The 25,514-nt window shown below is 36.3% G+C and overlaps 1 protein-coding gene across 1 annotated transcript in view; it reads left to right on the forward strand.

Moving 5' to 3' along the window:
- The window catches only part of LOC149798978 (tripeptidyl-peptidase 2-like), a 136,308-nt gene that overhangs the window by 58,842 nt on the left and 51,952 nt on the right, over positions 1–25,514 (forward strand). The window contains exons 13-18 of the mRNA XM_089957889.1: positions 79–256; positions 4,620–4,777; positions 8,207–8,283; positions 17,237–17,343; positions 19,998–20,152; positions 20,501–20,617. Coding sequence (XP_089814015.1) covers positions 79–256; positions 4,620–4,777; positions 8,207–8,283; positions 17,237–17,343; positions 19,998–20,152; positions 20,501–20,617 — 792 coding nt within the window. The remainder of the gene's footprint in view (positions 1–78; positions 257–4,619; positions 4,778–8,206; positions 8,284–17,236; positions 17,344–19,997; positions 20,153–20,500; positions 20,618–25,514) is intronic.

A 25,514-nucleotide genomic window follows, 5' to 3' on the forward strand; every position in this document is an offset into this window, starting at 1 on the left:
AAGTTATTGATTGTTTTTCTTTTGATGTAAACTGAAATGTACCAAAGTAGTCTGGTTATATAGGTGCTGTTATTTCAGGTTGAAAAGGCATATGAGTACCTCCTTGCTAACAGCTCATCACCTGAGATGAAGACAAAGTTTGATATATCTTGCTCAGGCGGAGGTCGTGGAATCTACATTCGTGAGCCATGGCAGCTAGAGAGGCCAACGGAAGTATCAGTCTCAATAGAGCCAATTCATTTTGAAGATAAAATGGGTACTTATCAATTTGTTACAAATTGTGTGCATACAGATTTGGAAGCCAAAGTTACTATTAGTATTTCCAAGCAAAAGAAAGTGATAATATCAAAATGTTTAAAATATGTTGATCTTGAAAATAAGCATAACTCAGAGGTAAGTGATTCAAACAGATTATGAGCCATTGTTTTGTTTTTGCTGGCTAGAGCAGCACTTTTGACATATTAATGGCTATATCATGCTAAGGAAATGGAAGCTATTGTGCCTTTCCAAGGACACAAGGAGATGATGAAAATGAAATAACTTGATTATAAGCTATTTCATACTTTTTTAATTTGGTTGATTTTTATACGCAAGTAGATCCAAGTAAAGAGAGATGATATAAATTACTAACTTTAAAATGTCAAAAGCATTTACCCAGAATACTGCCAGGATAAGCAGCTATCAACATCCAGTATTACACATTATACAGCAACTTTGTTAACTGCACACCATAATACTGTCTTCTATTAATTGCACATTATAATACTTGTCTTAAGTTAATTGCATACCTTAATACTGTCTTGCGTTAATTGCACCACTCTGGTGACCAAGAGGTTAGAGCATCCGCCTCGGATGCGGGAGGTTGTGGGTTCAATCTCTGGCTGAGTCATACCCAGACCTGCCAACTCTTACGATTTTGCCATAAGTCTTATGAAAATTATCATCAAAATATGGACTTATGGCTTACTAGCAAAAACTACAGAAAAATGATCATTGCCGAAAACTCCGGATAATTGGTTCATCCATGTTTTATTTGGATCTGGGTTTCATCTTAGAATTAGTGAAATTAGTCAGGGAACTGGACTAACTTAACAGCAGCTCCCCAGGCACTTTAAACTGCACCTATTTGTTCATGCAAAGCATTTGCCTGATCAAACCGTTGATTATAGAATTTTTTTAAATGGTGCCCAGAAAGCGATGCATGTTTAAGACAAAAGAGAAAATAAGCTTCAAGAAAAATGTTAATAATCAACACAGAAGAATAAAAAGGAGTATTCAGATTCTTGTCAATAAAGACACAATTATGTTTATTGGATATCGCGTGCCAATTTGAGTATGTCTCATAGTGGGAGATATGATTGTCATCATCATGTGAAGTGGAAAAGAATTTCCAAGAATTATGTCAAGTTGAGAGACAGCAACAAGCCATTGGGCTGCATAGGATTTGGAACTAGAGTTTGTGCAACTGTAACTAGTGGTAAATAAAGTCTGTGTGTGCTTTACAAACTTTTCAGTTGAACATAATGTTTATTGTTGATGTGTCAAACTTTTAATTAAGTTTCCCAGCTTTACAATAGCAGTTATTGATATTTTGTTACACCTTACTGAAAACTGGTCAATCTTATGGAAAAAAATCAACTGCCTTACTGAGATCGACTCATCAGGGTTGGCAGGTCTGCATACCAAAGACTTATAAAAAATGGTACTAACAGCTGTCTCACTTGATGCTCAGCATTAAGAGGTTAGTGTTAGGACTGGTCGGCCTGGTGTCAGGATAATGTGACTGGGTGGGACATCATGCTACATGCCTGCGGCATGATGCCCCAGACACCACTATAAACTGCCACACTGCAAACATTGTAGTAATATGACTGAAAAATTGTTAAAGCTATGTTAAAAATCCAAATCACACACACACTTGTGTTAATTGCACACCATAATACTGTGTCATGTTAATTGCACACCATAATACTGTCTTGTGTTAATTGCATTCCATAACATTGTCTTGTGTTAATTGCACACCATAATACTGTCTTGCATTAATTGCGCACCATAATACTGTGTCATGTTAATTGCACACCATAATACTTTTTTGTGTTGCTTGCACACCATAATACTGTCTGGTGTCAATTTCACACCATAATACTGTGTCATGTTAATTGCACACGATAATGCTGTCTTATGTTAATTTCACATCATAATACTGTGTCATGTTAATTGCACACCATAATACTGTCTTGTATTAATTGCACACAATGATACTGTGTCATGTTAATTGCACACCATAATAATGTGTCATGTTAATTACACACCATAATACTGTGTCATGTTAATTGCACACCATAATACTGTGTGATGTTAATTACATACCATAATACTGTGTCATGTTAATTGCACACCATAATACTGTGTCATGTTAATTGCACACCATGATACTGTGTCATGTTAATTACACACCATAATACTGTGTCATGTTAATTGCACACCATAATACTGTGTCATGTTAATTGTACACCATAATACTGTGTCATGTTAATTGCACACCATAATACTTTCTTGTGTTGCTTGCACACCATAATACTGTCTTGTGTTAATTTCACACCATAATGCTGTGTCATGTTAATTGCACACCATAATCCTGTATTGTGTTAACTTAACGTCATAATATTGTGTCATGCTAATTTCACACCATATAACTGTCATGTTAATTGCATACCATAATACTGTGTCATGTTAATTGCATACCATAATACTGTGTCATGTTAATTGCACACCATAATACTGTCATGTTAATTACTGTCGTGTGTTAGTTGCACATCATGACAACTAGACAGCCCTCCATTTTGAAGGCATATGAAGGGAAGTGGTAAATTGTCACCAACTGGTGCCATGTTAATGACATCACACCACTACTCCTGCCTACAGGTATCCATGTACTAGGGTTCCTGCCCATTGATAATAACCCAGGTAATAAATTGAGCCATCAGGTAACCATTTAGTTAATGTCAAAAGATTATATCTGGCAATATCAGGAGACAGCAACACAAAATAATGTATATAGGTCTCAGCCTCCATTCCCCAATTGATCAGCTTCCTTGTTTTTTCTGTTTGAGGACAATAAGCTAGCTCCTCACAATCAATGGATACCATGATTTCACACACCTTTAAACATCATATAAGAGTCAGTATTTGGCCACAGTGAGGAATTTTCTGACTTCTTGTACAATTTTTGACATATCCAGACCATGCTTGCTTTACCTTGTTCCCTAGATGGAACCTTTCCTGGGTGTTGATGTGGCATAACTTGTCTAAGTTCTAGCCCTTGTCTTCCACCTTGCTTAAATAGTTATCATACAAGACTTGCCTCCCTGTAACATTAGCTTCAGCATGGCAGGATGTTTGAGCTGCATGCACTATGTGTTGATCAAAATTACATGCAGTTCCAGTTGTACTAATAATGCAACCTGGCGACCTAGTAGGAACAAAGGGAGTTAATCTTTAAGAGTTACTTACCTCTGTGTGTGTGTGTGTGTGTGTGTGTGTGTGTTTATTGCATATAGATGGAGAAATGTTCATCTTTCATGGAGAGCTGGATTTATAGGTAGCAGAGAGTGATTTCCTAACGTTAATGTAATCAGGTATGTATTTTTGGAGAAATATAATTTACTAAGCACAAATTCTTTTTGTTTATTGAACATATTATTACATTGCTTGACATTCAGTCAAAATGGAGGGTACAGTAGAAATTTGGTTATCTGTCATGGTGCAGGACCGAGACCATGATGGGTATGAGAATAGATGGATAATAAAATATGTATATTAAAAGTATTACACAGTAGACCGGGTCATCAAAAAGTGATAATATCTACATATGTACATGTACCTGTTTTTAATATCTGATGTACAGTGCGCTTATGGTTAACAGAGACTGACAGTTAATAGTGTGACAGATAATTGAGGTTTTACTGTACATACACTGTACATACACTTGACAGTCAGAGGGCAGGGTACAATCAAAGTGGAAGGTACATACACAGGACAGTCAGAGGGGAAAGTGCATACACGTGACAACCAAACGGGATGGTACATACACTTGACAGTCAAAAGAGATGGTACATACACATGACAGTCAAAGAGGAAGGTACATACACATGACAGTATATCAAAGGATGGGTTACATGTTAATGACAGTCTGTCATAGGGGAGGGTACATGCACATAAAATATTAAAAATTACATAAAAAAGATTATGAGTCAGCATGTTTTATTTTTAGTACTTTTACTTCCAGAATTTGTTGGTTTTTTTTAATTTCTGTCTTTCTTTTCTACTAGCTATATATTCCTTCTTAGAAAAATTTATTAAACTATCTTCTGTTCTTTACCTGTTGCCTCCTTATTTATGGGATGGGTTACATGCAACTGCTGCATGACTGTTATTTATTCTTTACTCTATGCAATATATTTTCAACTAGCAGTGGAGAAATGAAAGAATTCTGAACAATCATTCATATGATAACTGTTTCCTTGTGGTAACTGGTTCTGACCCTCTACAGAATAATTTTGTAAAGGAACAGGACATTAAATATTACATATATTTATATAGACATGTAACTGTTTCAGACAAAGCTGACAAAATTTCCTTCAAAATGCAGTTCCGGTTAATCAGTGATGAGACCTGGGTCAAGCACCCAGATCACCTTGAGTTGATGAACACATCCAGGTCTATTTCTGTTATAGTGGATCCAAAGGGTCTTCCAGAGGGGTCACATTATACTGAGGTATGAGTTGAAAACTTCATTTTACACCAATCTAGAGCATTATTATCTTGTTTATATTGTAATATGTTTTCAAGATTATAATCTTCATTTCATCTGAAATAGGCACACAACATATTAAATCACTTCTTATGCATATAGCTACCACACTTCTTATGCATGACATAGCCAGTAATGTGTGAAAATGGCCAAGGAGTGAGACAAGGAGGTGTTTTGTCAACCTTGATGTACTCAGTATTTATAAATGACTTCTGCTCCACTACGAGAATAGTTAATTTGGAAGAAAGATGAACCCTAGCTGACAATATTTCACTTGTGGCTACTTATCCTTAAAATCTGGAAAAGCTGATAATGGCATCATGTGGAAATTTAAGCCTAGTGTCACACAGTCATATGTTGTTATCTTTGATTGACAATACAAGAATTATGTCAATATGAAATTGTAACTTGGGTCATTATTTTTGCTGGTTGCTGATTCTGCAACACATCTGGGACGTCGGATTATCTCAAAGCTTAATTTACATGACAATAGCCAAAGCATGCAAAAAAAGGGAAAATTTCTTTTAAGGGTCTTTTTGGTATTGACATTAAACTGAATGGTTTAGACCCTTTGGTTGCTGGAAATGTGGTGAAAACAGTAATATTTCCTTCAGTGTTTTATGGTAGTGAATTATGATGTAAGATTTCACAAAGTGACTTCTCTTCATTAGATAATCTCAGAAGTATTTTTCATGGCTTCTTAACACATACTAATTCAGACATTGCTCTTGGAATGCTAGGTTGAACATCAGTGCAGTTTGAAACTGATTGAGAAAGGTATTGTTTTTGCATGTACAGTCCTACCTGTTTATGTCAACATCCTCGGGCCCGAGGAAATATTGTTAACATAGGTGGATGTCAAGATAAGTGGGGGGGGGGGCAGGTCTGAAAAAGAAAAATACAAGTTAAATTCATCAGTAAGGGGTGACCTGTCATCAGTGAGTAGCACTTACACTTTGAGAAAACAAACAGTGGAAATTTTGAGTACATGAAGACAAAACCAGTGTGAAATACACTTGTATATTGACAAATTACATTTTGGTTTCCTTTATGTAATAAAATCCACAATAAAATATTGCATCGGTCACATCCTGATATGAAAAACATTCACTACAATATTCAAAGTCAATATTCAATTTTAGTATCAGCACATGGGTGCATAATTGTTATTTACATACTTCAAGTACATGTACTTAAATTGTCCTAGATTTTGGTCAGTCTGTTCCCATCTTATTGAGGCTACCAAGGGGATGGGGCTATTCACAGGGAAATGAAAGCATGTCAACAAGTTGGTTTAAACAGTACATGTATTTAGTTACAGAAGTCATCATGAAAAGTACATAAAAGCGAACAAGAGATATGCGGCTGATATGATTAATGAAGGTATAATATTGTATTCGTTGACACATGCTAAATAAAGTTAAAAAGGAAACTGTCACAGCACAATAAACTTGTTTTAATCACCGATCACTTTGGAAAATGCAAGAATCGATCAGATTTCATTGCTTTTATTTAAGTTGCCGCAAGAGGCCAACTTTACAGGACCAAACAAAAGCCTGTTTTTTTTTTCCCTGACCGCGACATTAAATCCTGGTGGCAAGATCAACTAATTGTTGAATAAAGTACAGGTCGGAGATGGCCGCTTGCCGATATAAATGATTAGGCGGGAAAATTGAAGCCTGTTGGCAAGATCAACTAATTGTTGAACAAAGTATGGGTCGGAACTGGCAGCTTGTTGACATAAATGATTAGAAAACAGGATTTGTTCAAGCTGGGACCAACGGCTTCTGTCGACATGTATGTTTCTTTTATATCTCGACGTCGACATAAGCATGACAATTTTGGTAGTAATAGTAGACCAAGGGACTGGGACTTCGCTTTTTTGTCGAAATAGGGGGCTTGTCGACATAAGTGATGTCGATATAAGTGGGTAGGATTGTATTATGTTTGATGCATAATGATATATATACAAAACGTATAACATTGAATTATTTCACTTTGTTTTAAGTGGATGCAAATCAAGCTTCAGATTAATTTCTAATCTGTGATATGTTAAAGAAGTTTGATTTGCTTTCTATTGAACTAGTTATTTGCAGCATTTGAAATTCCAGATAAACAAAACTGGAAAGATATTGTAAGGTTGAAAATTGCTTGTTTTGAAAATAGCCTCAGGAGAGTTTGAATGTCAAACAAATCAGATTTTGACAGATTGTCTTTGATACAGGAATCCTTGTGACCTGTCTTAGACTGGCAGTTGGCAAAACTAAGACAAGATTGTAAGGTATTTGCTTATATATCTAGACTATGGGCTGCTGTTCCTCACACACAGCATAATATGTGTATTCTCTATGGAAATGTTACGTTGGCTTCACGCATCATTTTTCTGTTGCATGTCCTTATATGTCAAGTTTCATGTTGCATGTCCTTATATATTGAGTTTCTTCTGTGATACTCTGACTGATAACTGTTCACTGAGCCTACATTTTACATCATTTATCGCAGAAGATAAGCTGCTCCTGCAATATCATCTAGGTTAAAGGTTACCAGTGGGTATAATTGACAAAGAAAACTGCAGGTTACTGTCCAGTATGCAGTATACTTTGTGACACAATGTGCAGCTATGTTCAACAGATAGATGTTTTATAACTTTCAACTTCTGCATATCATAGAAAACCTATTGATTGATATTTTATAAGCATTATGAGTCTGATATTCTATTTATAGCACAGACAGTGTTTTGATAGTCATACTTTATATATCTGTACATATTTTTTGTGCATGAAGTTATTGATGTCGATTTTATGGATTATTATGGAATTTCTACACGTTAGGCCAGGCTGCATAGTCTGGTTACATCTAACACTATTTGTATATGCAAGTGTTAGTTTTTATTAATCTTATTTTAGGTAAGGGTTTTATTTGTTTTATGAATAAAAATTTTAATGTTATAATTAAGTGATTTAGAGTACTTATTTATCCTACTGTGTATTCTTCTGCAGAGGGAAATAAAGATGATGATGATCCTTTCCATTCAAAGTTTATGGTCAGTTTAAAAACCTACTCATCCAGGGCTTGTAGTTTTCGTTATTGCTATGATAGCACTCATTAGCTTCATCTTGGTGAACCTTGCAGTATTGAGGTTTTTATTGGATAATAAGAGAGGTCACACAAAGGTCAACCATCCCCAAAATAGCTTTATGATTATTGATTGATCAGCATATCTTTCAGTCAAGTGTTGATGTTATGAGCTTAACTTTATCCTTGCCAACATACTTTACAGAGTAACAGAAATTAGAATATATGAAGCTAAAATGCTTTTTTAATGTTATTTTTTGTATTTATAAGAATGTAGAAAGTTAAATTTGTACATATTTATTATTTTGCAATATTCAGATATGTGCATATGATGTCAGTGCTGTGAAGAAAGGTCCCATATTCCGCATTCCAGTAACCGTGATAGTGCCTTCCAAGTAAGTGTAGTACTCCCACAAAATAACACTGACCATAAAAGCTGTAGATTATAAAACCTTATAGTGAGACCACCTTATAATGAAGTACATGGTACAGTGCTCCCTTATTATAATGCTGTCCATGGAAGTATTCTCCCTTATAATGTGACTGTCTTATAATGCAGTACATGGAACAGTGCTCCCATATTATAATGCTGTCCATGGAAGTATACTCCCTCATAATGTAACTGCCTTATAATGAAGTACATGGTACAGTGCTCCCTTATTATGATGCTGCCCATGGAAGTATACTCCCTCATAATGTAACTGCCTTATAATGAAGTACATGGTACAGTGCTCCCTTATTATAGTGCTGCCCATGGAAGTATACTCCCTCATAATGTAACTGCCTTATAATGAAGTACATGGTACAGTGCTCCCTTATTATAATGCTGTCCATGGAAGTATACTCCCTTATAATGTGACTGCCTTATAATGCAGTACATGATTACAGTGCTGTTCATGGGAGCCATGATGTATACTGCCTTATAGTAAAATTGCTTTGCATGAAGTACATTATACAGTGCTCTCTCAGGAATGTTCCATTTAAAAATACATGGTACCCAGGGAAGGCACTTTTTAAGAAAGATATGCAAGTGTACTCTGATTCCTCTAAAGAATTTGTATGAAAACAATACAAAATTCTTAATTGCATCTAGGGGTGACTACTCCAAACTAAAAATGCCTTTCCTTGGTCCCAAGTATATTTTACTGAAACAGCCCTCATTATAATGCTGTCTGTTGGAGTCATAGAGTATATTACCTTATAGTGAGACTGCCTTATAATGAAGTACAATTAATGAAATTGATATATGACCATATATTTGCCGTATATCAGTAACTGTATTATAATGAAAGGCTGTATAGGGAGGGAGTGTTGTAAGCTAAAATGCATACCCACACTTTGGCATATGTATTCCATCCATCAGTCCATTTGTTAGTTTTCCTTGTATCCTGAGTGCCATCTACATTGGTTTCAAGAGTGAAATAATGTTTCAGGACTGTTCCAGTAAAACATACTTGGGTGCCAAGGAAGGTACTTTCATTTTGGATTAGTCACATGTAGATGAAATTTAGAATTTTGTTTTCTCCTTTGAATACACTCTCCAATCACATTATGTTAGGAATATTAGCCTGCTACCTTGTGAATCCAGCCCTCCTAAAAGACAAAAATCATCTTATCCTATTTTTAGATATACATAGGGCAGTAACTCTTGCCCATTACCTCACCTTGACACCACCAGGAGGGCTCAGAGTGGCCGAGTGGTCTAAAGCGCTCACCCTTATGGATCACTGCCATCTCACCTCTTTCTGCGTGAGTTCGAGTCTCGGATTTGGCTAATATGGTTATGTGAGAAATCTTGCCAGTAGCTTCTTGTGGGTCGGTGGTTCTTTCCAGGGGTTTCCCAGGTTCTTCCTCCACCATTTATACTGGCTGCCATGTATAGCCTATCTTGTGCTGAAAAATGGCATTAAACCCTACAACAACAACAACAACACCACCAGGTGTTGCCAGTTTTTAGCTTTGCTATTGTGCAGTGTACACACAGTGCTATAGCCTCTGACAATCCAACCTTTCTCTTCTTACCTAGAGGCCCATCCATCAAGCGTTTTATACTTATTCAGTGGATTTATTCATCTTGTACAGGTTGTATATATTCGTCTACAATTTCGGCCAAATATCTGACTGATTTTGTTGCTTATTGGGACTTAGTCTGTAAGACCCCATCCCATCATGCTATCATTGATATTCACAAGGTCATTCTATGTTGAGTTTGAATTGGACTGTTTTCGCTCACACCATCAAGATGCATGCCTGTGGTCGGCACCACTTAAACTGTAGAAATGCTTTAATGACTATAATTTCATATTGCCTGATATTATGATCATATTATTAATTTTCAAGCAGTTTTGAATGTCTCATGACTAATCTAATATCATGTCCATCAGGGCCTTAGAATATCGTCATGACATTTTCAATTATTGGTCCATTTAGACAGTGTCTTTTAGCATAGTATTAATTTCACACATTACAATTCGCTTGACATTTATGATCATATTGTTTGTTCTCCACGCAGGTTTTGATAGTCTCATAGTTTATTAATATTATGTTCATTAGGGCCTTAAATAATGTTATGACACCTTTAGTATCTGTCCATTAAGTCAGTGTCTTCTAGAGACTTAGTAATTTGAACACATTACTATTTCTGCATTAATTTTCTCATTTTTGTTTTTCCCCGACATTACCAGTCACCCAGCCAATACTGGTGATCCAGCCTTCCCAGCATGGAGACCTCTTTGCCTGAATGGTCCAATCACACAGCATCTTTGGGGATCTTAGTGACAGATCCGTCCGTCTAGCTGGGCAACCTGCAACTTATCATTATTTCAGTGAGAAATCTGCCCATTCAGCCATCGCTTTGGAGTGAACAGCACATATGCTGGCAGGACTGACATTTATGCAGCAAGTCCCCAGGTTGACCTCACACCACTTAACCAGCTTGAAGTACTCAAAAGGTTGGCAGTACTTGTGATGCCGGCAATACCAACAGAGCCAGCAGTGCTGGCTTTGCCGGCAATGCCAGGTATTAGATTACTTATGGCTTATCCTCAAGGGAGAGCTTGTGTCTTGGATGGATATGACCTAGTGGAGTCGTCAGTGCTACCCGTTATGTCTTGTGCCAAGCTAGGAGCCAAGCTGGATGAGGACTTAGTGCACAGTGAGGGTGATGAGTCACGAACAAACCCGTCTTATGCTGACCTGACTATGGAGCAGACCAAATTCAGCTTTCAAGCTGCCATTGAGGAGATTTATCTTGTGTGGGCTACTTAAAAGAGCCCCCCACCCTCTTCCAACTCACAAGAAAACAAAAAGTAGAGGGATGAGTGAAGGTCGGGGAGGAGAATAGAGACGCTGTCTTTCTGACTTTTTTCACAATAGGCAAAGATTAATGAGGTTAAGGATGGGCTTTTGGGTAGAATTAGCAACCACTGCAGCTCAAAGGCATTCTTTTTGGAAGGCCAGATTTCACCTTGCACTGGTATCAGATGCACTCAAATGACTTCAGTACAGACCTTCTGGCATTTGACAAGAATATGGCAGCTGTTTACTTCAGGTCCATTGTGTTACAAAGTAGAGAAGAATGTGTTCATTGCCATGTCGAAGCTGGTTCGGAACATAGTGGTGATATCTTCCACGTTAGACTTGGCCTCAGGGGCAATTCTTTGACTCATTGAACAATCCAACAATAGCCATGCTTGGGAGGCAATGCATAGGATCACTCATGTCCTTAATTAAGCAGCTCACCATACTTTGGCAATTGCCTTGAAGGCTTCGGAGAATCTTGGTCTTATCCTTCAGGATGCATGTCTGCGGTTGGCACCACTTAAACCGCACCATACACATGCTTTACGAACAACCCCATTTGGGTCATTGCTGTTTGGAGGATGAATTGAAGATATTTGGAGGCAGGCAGATCAAGAGCTACCCATCAAGTTGTTGCTTCCCCGAAACATACACAGATATTTGGACCCCTCAGTCGCTGCCCATGTGAAGGGATGCTTAGCAGCCGAGAAACAGAGGTCTCTCGCAGCATGATGTACCCTAGTACTGGTCCCAACCTGATTCCAGGAGGCAACAATCCACCCAGCATAGGCATGCATGTCAACCATTACGCTTTTGGCATAATCATTATGCTTTTTTTCACTAAATTACACCTTATGCTTAATTGTATTCGGATTATGCGTTTTCGGTATATCCCCCTCCAAAAAATTTTAATAATTTGTTTTCTCATTTTTATTAACATCCCAATTATCCCACAGACCATATTCTAGAAAAGATGGCTTCTATGTAACTACGACATAAGAGTATGCTTGTCCGTAGACTTACATGCACTTTCCTAACAGTATTGTGTTCCATTTATAGCAGTTGCCTATTTCCTAGAAATAGGCTGGTTCTATGTTCAAACTTTTGACCTCAGTTTCTATCTATAGCAGCTGTATGGCTTAGTGAGGAGAGAAGAGACTGGTTTTCTAACTTGTAATCTTTGCTTGCAGATTCTTGGTTCTTGGTTCAAATTGATAACTGGTACAGAACCAGTCTGTAGGTATCTGGCACTAAAATTCAAGTTGGATTTATTTTACTCGATGCGTGTGTTAGAGCAAAAAAGCTTTAAATAATTTCACAGGTGAATTAGAAAAGATGAAAAATTGATTAAGAGATGAATACATGAACTACATATTACAGCGTTCCATTCTAGGGCAGCTTCAGGCCCCTAGCAGGCTGTGTGGAAAGGATTTTAATATTGGTCACGGTGGTAGAACAAAGAAACCTTGAATTAACTCGTTTTACTAACTCTAGTAATTGTTGTTGTTGTAGGGTTTAACGCCATTTTTCAGCACATGATAGGCTATACATGGCGGCCAGTATTAATGGTGGAGGAAGAACCCGGGAAAACGCCGGAAAGAACCACCGATTCACAAGAAGTTACTGGCAGGCTTTCTCACATACCCACATTGGCTAAATCCAAGACTCGAACCCATGCAGACAGAGGTGAGATAGCAGTGATCTGTAACAGAGAGCACTTTAGACCACTAGGCCATTCAGGGCCCCATCTCCAGTAATAAGGTAACTTCTTTATTTACATCAGAACTAAATTGTGGACACGAATTTTATAAATGCAGAGGCATCATATACCGAGTTCTTAAAAGAACATGGACTACCCCTAGCAGTAGAAGACTACATTTGTCCTTTGTTCAAAACGGATGCTTCCTGATTCCAAAGTTGCAGAAAATATGCATGTGCAAGAACAAAATCATCTAGTACTGTTAGGTGTTTAGCAGAAGATACTTCATTTAAAATTGCAGAAGCCATGAAAATTGGGACGGTTAGTATTGCAACAGACGAGGAGTAGTGATTATGATGACAAAAAGTTGTACCCAGTCTCTGTAAGAGAAAAGGGCAAAGTCAGAGTACTCTTCTTTCATTACCAGAATTAACAGTAGATTTTACTGAAGAAAACAATTTTTTACTTGCTTGATAATGCTTTGAATAAATATAAGTTTTCAGAACTGTATGGGGTTTTCAGCTGATGCTGCATCAGTGATGACTGGAATTCATAAAGGAGTTGCATACTATATTTTGAAAAATGTCTCCATCATTGTACATATCAGGTTGTGTCTGTCATATAATGCACCATGCTGCAGGAAAGGCTGCAGATAAATTAGAAGGAGAACTCCTGAAGTATCAAGTTGGCACTCTACCTGACAATATACTTCATGGGGACAGAGTTGATTATTTCATCTTATTTGCCAGCTAAAAGACCCAGTAACTGGAAGATATAAATTTCCTCTTCTTTGTCAGGTTATGAAAGGAATATTGGTTCTTTACCATTCTAATGCTAACTGTGAGAGATTGTTCAGCATTGTTAACAAAAGTAAAACTGAATTTAGATCCAGGCTCTGTAATAATCCAGCACTTAGTGCTCTACTGGTGTGCAAAACATTTATAGTCTCAGCTGGTACAAAGTGTTTTTAAATACAGTATGAGAGTCTGTTGTTTTTTAAAACTCAAAGTGTTATATACGAAAACTTGAAGCAGTAATTGATTTTAAAAGTCCAGAGGGATAAATAAATCATTTTGTACATATGCTCATTGAATATTTTTCATGTTATGAGAGCGATTCCTTCAATAGGAGATTTGGTCACTCCTCTTCTAGCAGGTGGTGGAGATTGTGCAAAAACCACAATTCCTGGTGTTTTACTCAAGGCTGTTCCTGATTTGAAAAACAAATGGCAAGTTCAGGCCTGTTATCAATTTGAGTCACTTCAGTTGATCTATCATTCCTCCAAAGTTCAAGATGGAGACAGCAAGGTCAGTCTGCCTCTCCATCTGTCGAAGCAAGTATGCAATCTCGACCTGACTGAACATACTTTCACATCCCCATTCAACTTGTTTCATGCAAGTATCTTTGCTTTGCTTGCTGAGACAACAGTTCTTCCCTTTGGTCTCAACATCAGCCCCTGGGCTTTCACTCGGCAAATGGATTGTGTTGTCTCTGTTCCATTTGACATCCTTAACAGCAACAGCAGTGTACCTGGATGACATTTTTCAGAAACATATGGTAAGTTCTGCTCTGCTTCAAGGCAGGAATGATCTTTTTCTTCTAGCTCATTTATGTTTTTTGGTGAACTGGGAAAAGTCTGATCTTCATCCATCACAGAACTTTGTCCATCTGGATATGCAGATTTTCACTGACCGAAATCTTGTATGCCTCCCTCGTGTCCACGTTAACAAAATAATAGAACTTATCGAGTCTGTTTGTGACAAACATTGGATTTCAGCTAGAGAGTTCCTGCATCTCCTTGGTTCATTCAGTGGAGCAGTGGACCTTATCCTGCTTGGGCACCTTTATTTGCACCCCTTATAGATGTCACTGCTGATTCAGTGGCACCCTTTCTCAGGTCCCCTCAATCAACCCATCCAGATCATGTGAGAGATTTGATCCTTCTTGCTTCCTAGTCCACCCAAGGTTGGCTGTCCAGGGAATCTCACTGGAGAAGCCCCAAGCGGAAATAACAGTTTGCACTGACACCAGTGCATACAGTTGGGGTGCCCACCTGTTGCCAGACTTCACCAACGTAGGCAGCACGTGGGAACCAGGGAAGTGGTCTCTGTACATCAACATCCTAGAAATGAAGGCTGTCATCTAAGCCTTTCACTTCTGGGAAGATCGACTCTCAGGCAAAACGTTCCTCATCATGTCCAACAATTCGGTAGTAGCGACTTACCTCCTCAAATGGGGGCACCAAATCACCCAACCTGTGTGTCCTAGAGTGGAAAGTTTCTGTGCAATCTCCATATCAGTGTGCATGTTGGACACATCCCTAACAGGCTCAGTGCCCTGGTTGACGCCATATACAGCCAGGTCCTTCATAAAGAATGGTCTTTCAACCTGGATCTGTTCCTTCAGGGGACAACCGATGATCAATATTTTTGCGACAAGGTGGAACCACAAGTTGCCAACCTTCATCTCCCCTGTTCCAGACCCAGAAGCCTGGGCTGTGGCTGTGCTGTCAATCATTTGGAAGATTTTTGGGCCCTTGCCTACCCTCCCACAATCCTCATACCAAAAATAAATCAGAAGTTACATGGTCAGAATTTCAAGATGATTCTGATCATCCCTCACAGGTGGGACAAGTCCTGGGTCATCGATCTGCTCAGCCTAGCAATAGATCTACCCAGAAAGATCCAGTAGGGCTGGATTCACAAGGTAGCAGGCTAATATTCCTAATGTATTGTTATTGGGTAAGTATTCCCAGAGAAACATAATTTACTTTTAAAATTTGCTTTCTTTTTAATCAGATTACCCAGGCATCCACTTTATGATGTCGAAATTAGTTCTACATCAAAGAATTGGAATATACTTTGTGGATATCTTGCAGTTGGAGTAAGGTAGATGCCTATTAATTTGAGGGTCAGATGGTGTATGGTCAAGGTCACTTTGAAAAATAGTTTCTGCAAAGAAATTTAGTACTCGACCATTTAGCTAAATTTCAGTTCACAGCCATGTACCTCCACCAAAGTTTGTGGATAACTTAGGCTTTGGGTTGGAAAATGCCTGTTCATTTTTTGAGGTAGAAGCATCAAAGGTCAAAGTCTCTGTGATAGAAAGAAGAAATATGTTTTATTTCATGATAACAATAGTTTGAAACCATGTACCTCAACCAAGATTTCTGGTAGGGTTGTACTTATGGTATGGAAGATTCCTATTGATTTTGGTGTTAAAAGGTAAAAGGTCATGGTCAATATGACTCCAGAATAATGGGTTTTGCACAACAACTTTTGTTCCATCGTAATTTCCTTGACCTTACTTTGTGACTGAATTGTTATCAGTTTTCACATGCCACAGGTAAACAAATATCATCTGCTCATTAGACAAATTGTATTGTAAACATTATAAATTAGAAATTGAAATTAGTTTACTGAACTGTAGATGATACAGACAATGTTTGCTTACCTGTGGCATGTGACAGCACTTATAACAGCTCAGTCCTGTGTAAAAATATTGACACTTCCAGAACTCCAGGACCAATTTGGATTACATGTACACAGACCACTCTTTGTCAGCAAGTATCAAATGAGTGCACAAAACAAATTGGGTACTTGTGTCCACATTTTGAGATGTTCATGTGAAAATTCACAGAGTTGGAGATGTGGATATAATTGAAGATAGTGAGCTGAATGAATTATAATTAAAATGTTAATTATGATCCTGCTGCTTTAGGAATATTATTACATGTCCATTTTTTTAATCTTATTTGCTTGATCTGGCATCAGATACAGCTGTTCTTTATCACACACCCAGATTTGAACTAGTTATGTGCCTTCTTTATGTCCACACATAGATGATTTTTTTTACACATGAATGGACATGTATAAATAGCATTTCTTTCTGAATTTCATTCATACACTTAAGCTAAAAATATTTAGAAACCATGAAAAAGGGGGCATTTAATAAATACAAAACCACGTTCGTGTTTTGTCCTGAGTTGGGGGAAAGAACTTGTTTGATACAGCTTATGAGTACTTCTTGACCCGACAGCCTTGATGTATCTCTATGTCATATCAAATTCATTTTTCTGCTGACTCCGAACAAAACATGTATGCAGTTTTGTGTATTTAGGATACAGTCTTTCCAACTGTCCATTCATTCAGTATATAGCTGCTGAGCAGACATTCACAAAATTTTAAGTCTTCTATTAAACTTTATGTATGAACTGACAGCAGGGAAGATGCTATAGGCAGCATCAGCTGTGGTGTAAGCACTTTTAATTTTGTATTTTTCAAGTCAAAGATAAGACATAATGTTGTGCACACCATTGATCTTTTACGCTGATTTTGTTTTCCTTTCAGAATATCAGATGGTGTGCAGTATGAGAGGAAATATACTGGTCAGAGCTTTAAACCAGGTCAGGTTAGACGACATTTCATAGAAGTTCCAGAGGGTGCCACTTTAGCAGGTACATTAGCACTAAGCTATCTTAAGCATGACTTAGTTAAGATTCAGAATTTTTGGGATAATATGGGACTGATAATTGAAAATCCAAACCTACATGACTTTGCCACAAATTATTGTTATTTCCAGCAGCTCATTATCTTGATTTGAGACTTGGATATCACTCCACTGACAGTTGACATTAGAGCCAATGGCCTATCTACAAGTCCAAATTTTGCAACTGCAAATGTGGCATGAGGTGTGCTTACCAAAATTTCTCAACCATGGATGCATAAAAATGTGCTAATTGCATAGATCATTAGCATGATTATTTATCTTCTTGCTAACTCTTTCATAAATGTAATCCAACTCGTTATTGGACATTTTATAGCAATTTGGACATTAAGGACACCAGTATTATGGTCTATGTTTAGTGACAGTTTTCCCATTCCTCATTATTGGACATTTTATAACAGTTTGGACATCGGAGACAACAGTGTTATGGTCTGTGTTTAGTGATAGTTTTCCCATTCCTCTTTATTGGACATTTTATAACAGTTTGGACATTGGAGACAACAGTGTTATGGTCTATATTTAGTGATAATTTTCCCATTCCTCTTTATTGGACATTTTATAACAGTTTGGACATCGGAGACAACAGTGTTATGGTCTATATTTAGTGATAATTTTCCCATTCCTCTTTATTGGACATTTTGTAACAGTTTGGACATTGGAGACAACAGTATTATGGTCTGTGTTTAGTGATAATTTTCCCATTCCTATTTATTGGACATTTTATAACAGTTTGGACATCGGAGACAACAGTGTTATGGTCTGTGTTTAGTGATAGTTTTCCCATTCCTCTTTATTGGACATTTTATAACAGTTTGGACATTGGAGACAACAGTGTTATGGTCTATGTTTAGTGATAGTTTTCCCATTCCTCTTTATTGGACATTTTATAACAGTTTGGACATTGGAGACAACAGTGTTATGGTCTGTGTTTAGTGATAGTTTTCCCATTCCTCTTTATTGGACATTTTATAACAGTTTGGACATTGGAGACAACAGTATTATGGTCTGTGTTTAGTGATAGTTTTCCCATTCCTCTTTATTGGACATTTTATAACAGTTTGGACATCGGAGACAACAGTGTTATGGTCTGTGTTTAGTGATAGTTTTCCCATTCCTATTTTTTGGACATTTTGTAACAGTTTTATATCAATTGATGTTTAAGAGTTATCCGACATAAAGAATAATAATATTTCTAATGCCCTTTGCAGGTCACGTATTTTCATGGATACTTGGATAAGGTTTTGGAAATGCCACCATGTCTTTCGGCAGCAAATTTGGATTTTTCAATCTAGAATAGTAATCAGTGACCAGTATAGTGATACCTGAGACTCTGACTAGTTATAATGAAACTGGTTTCTTGCCTTATTTGACTTGTTCTATGTACAATCTGTGAGGGTCAGTCTAACAAAAGGATGAGGAACTAGTAAATATTGATGCAGGAGGTGGAAATAACCATTTCGAAATATTTGTGATAAAAAAACAACACAAACGCCGATAATTCTGTGCAACTAGTTTCGCATTTAATGTATGCTTCTTCAGGCACGAAATGTTTTGAAAGTAACGGATGACGTCTTTTATTTTAAAACAACAATTACGTCATTACGTAACGTCATAAATTATATGCATCATTATAACAATTTTATAACAATTATATATAACAGGATCTAAAAGATACACGAGTCTCTAATGAAACTGTATAATTTACATTGATATATTGTATATCCTTTATAACAATATAATTATATGTATGACTGTTTGTCTCTAGTTTATTTTATTATTTTACCATTTCGAAATATGAAACACTTGGATTTTTGTCCTATTTCAGCAACTTCATTATTATTTAATCAGCATGTTTCTGCTTGGCAAAATACGTGGAATGAAATTTCCATAAACAAGCTTTGGAACATGAAACCCATTTTCATATTATGTCGCTTGTATATATGACACATACCTGTGGTATGCTTATCAGAGAGTGGCAGCCCTCACACAGAATAAAAATCATAGAGAGGATATTATTTTAAGTTGCTCGATACAATTAAGTCATGCTTGTCTCTAAAACTTTCACCAAAGTATGTGCCTGGTCAGTGCTCATTTATAATGAACACATTTTTGTTGAGTGTTTTGACCTATACTCTGTGAGACATAAGTGTTTGATATCAGATAAGTGAAAAAGCTTTTTGATGATATACCAACAGAGATATCATCTTTTACTTTCTAAATAAATGCAGTTTTAGTATAAATACAAACTTTTTTCAACCTTTTTACTTTTCTCTTTTGTTGTATATCCTATTTAGGGAGTATTTCTACATCTTTATGTTTTAATTTTTGCTCTTAAAGGAATACTTTTTTCTTCTTCAGAAGTGCTCATATTCCTATAGATCTCATTGATATTTCACTGATACGATTTTACTACCAAAATTTAACTTGGCATTGTAAAGCCTGGATTGTGCTGATGTGGCAGTAAACTATACATACATACATACATACATACAACATACATACATACATACATACATACATACATACATACATTTACATGTTTACTTGAGTTAATTTATGTAATTACTTTCAGCTGATCTAATTTTTATATATTATTTCTTACAGAGGTGCGCTTACATTCCTGTGACACTGAGAAGAACTGCCGCATGTTAATTCATGCCTTACAGCTGTCTCCACAGCACCAGTACAAGAAGTATGAATTTGAAAAATTTGTCACTATGTCAGATTTAGGGGAAACAACTCAGGCATTTCCTGTTTTGGTATGTTCAATTCTACTCTGAGTTTATTGCTGCTCTAAAAACATAACTGACAACCTGACACTTTTCATATTTCTGCCATCAGCTGTCAATCATTTTTATTTTTTTTAAATCCAGCTGGCTTCAACCAATCACAAAGCATTGGTAGTAGTATTAGTAGTATTATGCATAATGATGTAATTATGTATTGAAAATAAGTAAATTCAGTTAATGTATATGAAAATATAAATAAATATTAATAAAATGTAGTTTTCTTTCAAAACTCAGTCTCATTTCATAGTTGTTGAGTTTTATTCAAGTGTCCTATCATTGCTCATTTTTTGGACCAGTTTTCTCATTTTTTTGTTCAAGGAATTTAGCACACTGGAGTTGTGTATTGCCAAATGGTGGGCCAATCTCGGGGAAGTTAGCTTGGACTACACAATCACATTCCATGGTGTCAGGGTAGACAACTCACAACTGACTCAGGTAAGAACACTTTAGCACCATGAAAGTTTTTATAAAATACACAATATTTTAAATTACTCCTACATGGCGCTTGCTTTTCAGAAACCTGAAATGAAAATGTTATAAAGGGGTTATGTTTTTTTGGGATGTAGATGAAGCAGACTTTAACCATAAGGTTGTAGTTACCTTTACATGATCTTTCTCCACATACTGTGAAACCACCCTAAATTACTCCTTGTATAATCCAGCTATGTCTGCAGATTAGCCACAGATAATTTGGTCCAAATAATACTGATCAGACTGGCAATGACTATGAAATGGCCAATATATCTGATCCAGATAATACTTATCAGACTGGCAATGACTATGAAATGACCAATTTATATCATCCAAATAATACTAATCAGACTGGCAATGACTATGAAATGGCCAATATATTTGGTCCAAATAATACTAATCAGACTGGCAATGACCATGAAAGGGCTAATATATTTAGTCCAAATAATACTAATCAGACTGGCAATGACTATGAAAGGGCCAATATATTTAGTCCAAATAATACTGATCAGACTGGCAATGACTATGAAATGTCCAATATATTTGGTCCAGATAATACTAATCAGACTGGCAATGACTATGAAATGGCCAATATATTTAGTTAAAATAATACTTATCAGACTGGCAATGACTGTGAAATGGCCAGTATATTTAGTCCAAATAATATTGATCAGACTAGCAATGACTATGAAATGGCCAGTATATTTAGTCCAAATAATACTGATCAGACTGGCAATGACTGTGAAATGGCCAATATATTTAGTCCAAATAATACTGATCAGACTGGCAATGACTATGAAATGGCCAATATATTTGGTCCAGATAATACTAATTAGACTGGCAGTGACTATGAAATGGCCAATATATTTGGTCCAGATAATACTAATCAGACTGGCAATGACTACGAAATAGCCAATATATTTAGTCCAAATAATATTTATCAGACTGGCAATGACTATGAAATGGCCAATACATATGATCCAAATAATACTTATCAGACTGGCAATGACTATGAAATAGCCAATATATTTGGTCCAAATAATATTTATCAGACTGGCAATGACTGTGAAATGGCCAATATATTTGGTCTAAATAATACTGATCAGACTGGCAATGACTATGAAATGGCCAATATATTTGGTCTAAATAGTGTCTAGTTCTGGGAAGTTCACTGTTTTTTTTATCTTCATCAGTATTAACATTACATGTATAGTAGATTTCTTGATTAATTCAAGTTTTACAATATCAGCAACTCATTAATGTTAGAGGCTGCTTAGTGAATGTTAAGCAAATGGCTTTATAAGTAATAAATTGCTATCATTGATTTAAGAAAAATTGCAGTCTAAAGTTTTAAAAAAATGGTTGACTTGATGTGGAGTTTGAAACAAGTTGTTAGTTCGTTTGCTGTATTTGAAATATTTGCTATAGCATCTTCTGTTGATTGCATTTGTGAGAAGTTACAACAAATTTCTTTGGTTTCAGATATTGAAATCAGATTGGGGTCAACCAATATGTCCACATCATGGTAGCAGTTGTTGAATGGTTTTGATCTTGTGTACCAGTTTTGGGGGAATGTGTATGCTTTTGATATTGTTATCCAGGGAAGGAGGGAGGCATGTGTCAGAGGACAGCTTTGGTTAAAGTTTTATCAGCATTTTTGGCTCAGTAACCCATTACCCAATTCACTGCATGTTTGAGATATATCATCATGTACCCCACTTTTCTCAGCACCACTCCTGCCTACTGGTATGGACATTAGTTCAGAAATTACAGTAGGGACACATTTTGGTTGATTTTCTTTCTTTCATCATGTATATATCCAGAACCCCTTACCAAATTCACTTCATATAATATCTTCCCTTCGTACACTACTACTGTTATTGTTGTTATTTCAAGTTTTCTTATTCACTTTCTTATTAGTTCTGGTGTCAGAAGGTAAAATGTCACTGACAGCAGAAGAATATTTTGGAAAATAACTTTTGGTTCTACATCACAGACCCTGGACAAAACTTTATGGTTTGTACTTGGAGTAAGAAACTTGTGATTTTATTGTCAAGATCAAAGGTCATGTGTGCTAAAAACTGAAATATATTTTTGATGAAAAGAAAATTCAGTTATCTACTGTGTACCATTACCAGAAATTGTGTTTGACTTAAACTACGTAAGAAAGAAGTATGTTTTATTTGGGAGCCAAAAGATCTTTGGTCAGAGTTGGTGACTGAAAGAGGGAAAATGGATTTTGCACAATAGCTTTTCTTCTAGGCTATATTATTTGAGTGAAGATTGTGGGAGGCTTATGCTTAAGATATGGAAGAGGCCTTTTGATTTGTGGTCAAAGAGTCAAGGTCATTCTAACTTGAAAATGGGTTTTGTAAGATACCTTTTGTTCCAGGATAAGTTCCTGAACCAAACTTTGTGGATTGCACTTTGTGGTAGTGAAGAAACCTGAAATTTGAGAGTATAAAGATCAAAATTTATTGCTTATGTTAAGTCTAATAAGAAACTAATGGTTTCTGCTCAGTAATTTTAGTGCATGAATTTATACCTTGACCTAAGATCTAGGTCACTGGAACTTGTTAGTCAATAATATTATGGTGTGTTATGATACATTTATATAGTTCCATAGCATGGTTTATACCAAACTATTCACTGAGCTGTGAAACTGGCATAATGTTCATCCATTGCAACCCTGCATAATGCATATATCCTATTGATACTGTTTCTTATTTGATTCTATGTACATTCAATGCAACCCTGCATAATGCATATATCCTATTGATACTGTTTCTTATTTGATTCTATGTACATTCAATTCTGTATGTTACCTGCAGCAGCTAAATTACTTGATTTGTTCTTTCGGTTTTACCAAGGCTGCTTACACTTTGTCTCCTTATTAGTTCAGTTCCTGTATGGTTATGCATCCCATTTTCATTATTTTATACTAATATTCTTCTTTGGTAGCCAAGTTTCCAATATTTTAACCCTATCTGTATCTTGGTGTATGGAGCAGATATTTATGTGCTTCGAGATCTGTGAATTTCATTGGATGCAAAGGCAAGCCACTGCATCAAATCAAAATTAAGTTGTTTAAATTTGAACACTGCTCTACATGATCAATACATTTTATGGCAGTTCCTTTATGGTTATGGGTTCAGATTGATTGATAGTGATATCAATTGATGAAGTAGTGGATTTGTAATTCAGAGTAGCTAGAATAATTTCTTGTTATATTGATTATGTAACAGTAATACCATATGTTGTCATAGACATTGATGGTTTTATGCATTTTCATTTTGATAAATTCTAAAATCTGTAACATGAGGATATTTTGTATTGTTTATTTGTTTTACCCATAAGGCTAAATTACATACATCAGTTCATATGTTTCATTTTATTCTTAGCATAATTATCATGGATTGAAATCAGTATTATGTTGCTCCATCTATGCTCTTTGGGTTATGACCTTGATTGTTCAGCTATTCTACCCAAAGACATTGTTCTAATTATCTCTCATAATGGTTTTTCTGATCATTACCATTATTTTGCAACTTCAAAATGAGAATTCCTTATTTGTCATGATTAGCAATCAGTTGTCATTAAATGAATGATAGGTGTTATTAAGCACCATGTGTAGAAGAGCTGTATAGCAGGATATTGTAGTCTCAGTCACAAAAATGTTTGGTCCAGTACATTTATGTAATGTCAGACACAAAACAAACATTTCAGTGACCAAGACAGGGAAAGTTCTTGATGTCATTTCATTAGTGCAGACTTTTACAGTCTCTTAGCCAAACAGTTAAATTGTTAGCAATAGATGCATTTGTTTGAAGTGCTATGTTATTTTATTAAAATAGCAATTGTCTCCGAAACTTAATAAGTGGAAGGGAGGATTCCATGCTTTTTCAGGTGCACCAAAACAAACCAATATATATAATGCAGGAATGATGCAGATGCACTGTCATTCTGAAGCTTTGTATTGTGAGCATAATAAGAAACACATATATCATGTATGAATGGACTTGTATCAAATCTGGTTTGTGGATATCTCAAAAAAATACTTGAATGAAGCCAGTTCAATAAGTTGTGTTCTGAACTCTAAAGTCCTGTGAATACAAATCAACATAACATTAATATTATGGATTTAAACAAACTTAGCATGTGGGTATATCTTAAAACATCTCAGAAGACCATTGATCTCCTATCAATGATATTAGGTTGAAAGTCAAACAAAAGACATGACGAAAGCTTTTTGTACCATTGGGTGGGGGTGGGGGGTAAAGCCATTTTTCATGACATGATAGGCTGTACATTGTGGATAGTATATCTGGTGAAGGAAAAATCCAAAAACTACCAACCCCCTGGAAGCTGCTTGCAAGCTTTCTCACATACTCGTGCTAGCTGAGCATGAGGCTCAAAGCCATACAGACTGAGGTGAGATATCAGTGATCTATAAAGGCTATCACTTTTACTCTGCCACCTGGGTCCCTTGTACTTTACTCATAAACATATTAACTCATGTATAAGAAAATATTTTGTATAACCCAGTATGATCTTGGTAGGGCATGTAGTGTTACCTATGTCCATTTGGTTGTCTATCTGTCTGTTACATACACCTGTGTTAAGTTTTCCATGTAGATCATTTCAGGTCATTTGGTGAGACATCTCTGTTTAGTGGACTCAATTCTAGTCTATACCGAATTTGATATGTTGGAACTTTTCAAGAATATCTGTAATGTTTTCAACACTCTGCAGTTCAAAACAGCAAATGAAGGGATGAAATTAAATTCTTATCAATTCCTGCAAACACTTTTGAGATATTAGAGCATTTAGTCCTTTATTGGGCTTCTTGTATGTGGATTTT

Source organism: Sinohyriopsis cumingii, chromosome 5 (assembly GCF_028554795.1).
Source record: "Sinohyriopsis cumingii isolate HCF-2022 chromosome 5, ASM2855479v2, whole genome shotgun sequence".
Classification (NCBI taxonomy): Eukaryota; Metazoa; Mollusca; class Bivalvia; order Unionida; family Unionidae; genus Sinohyriopsis; species Sinohyriopsis cumingii.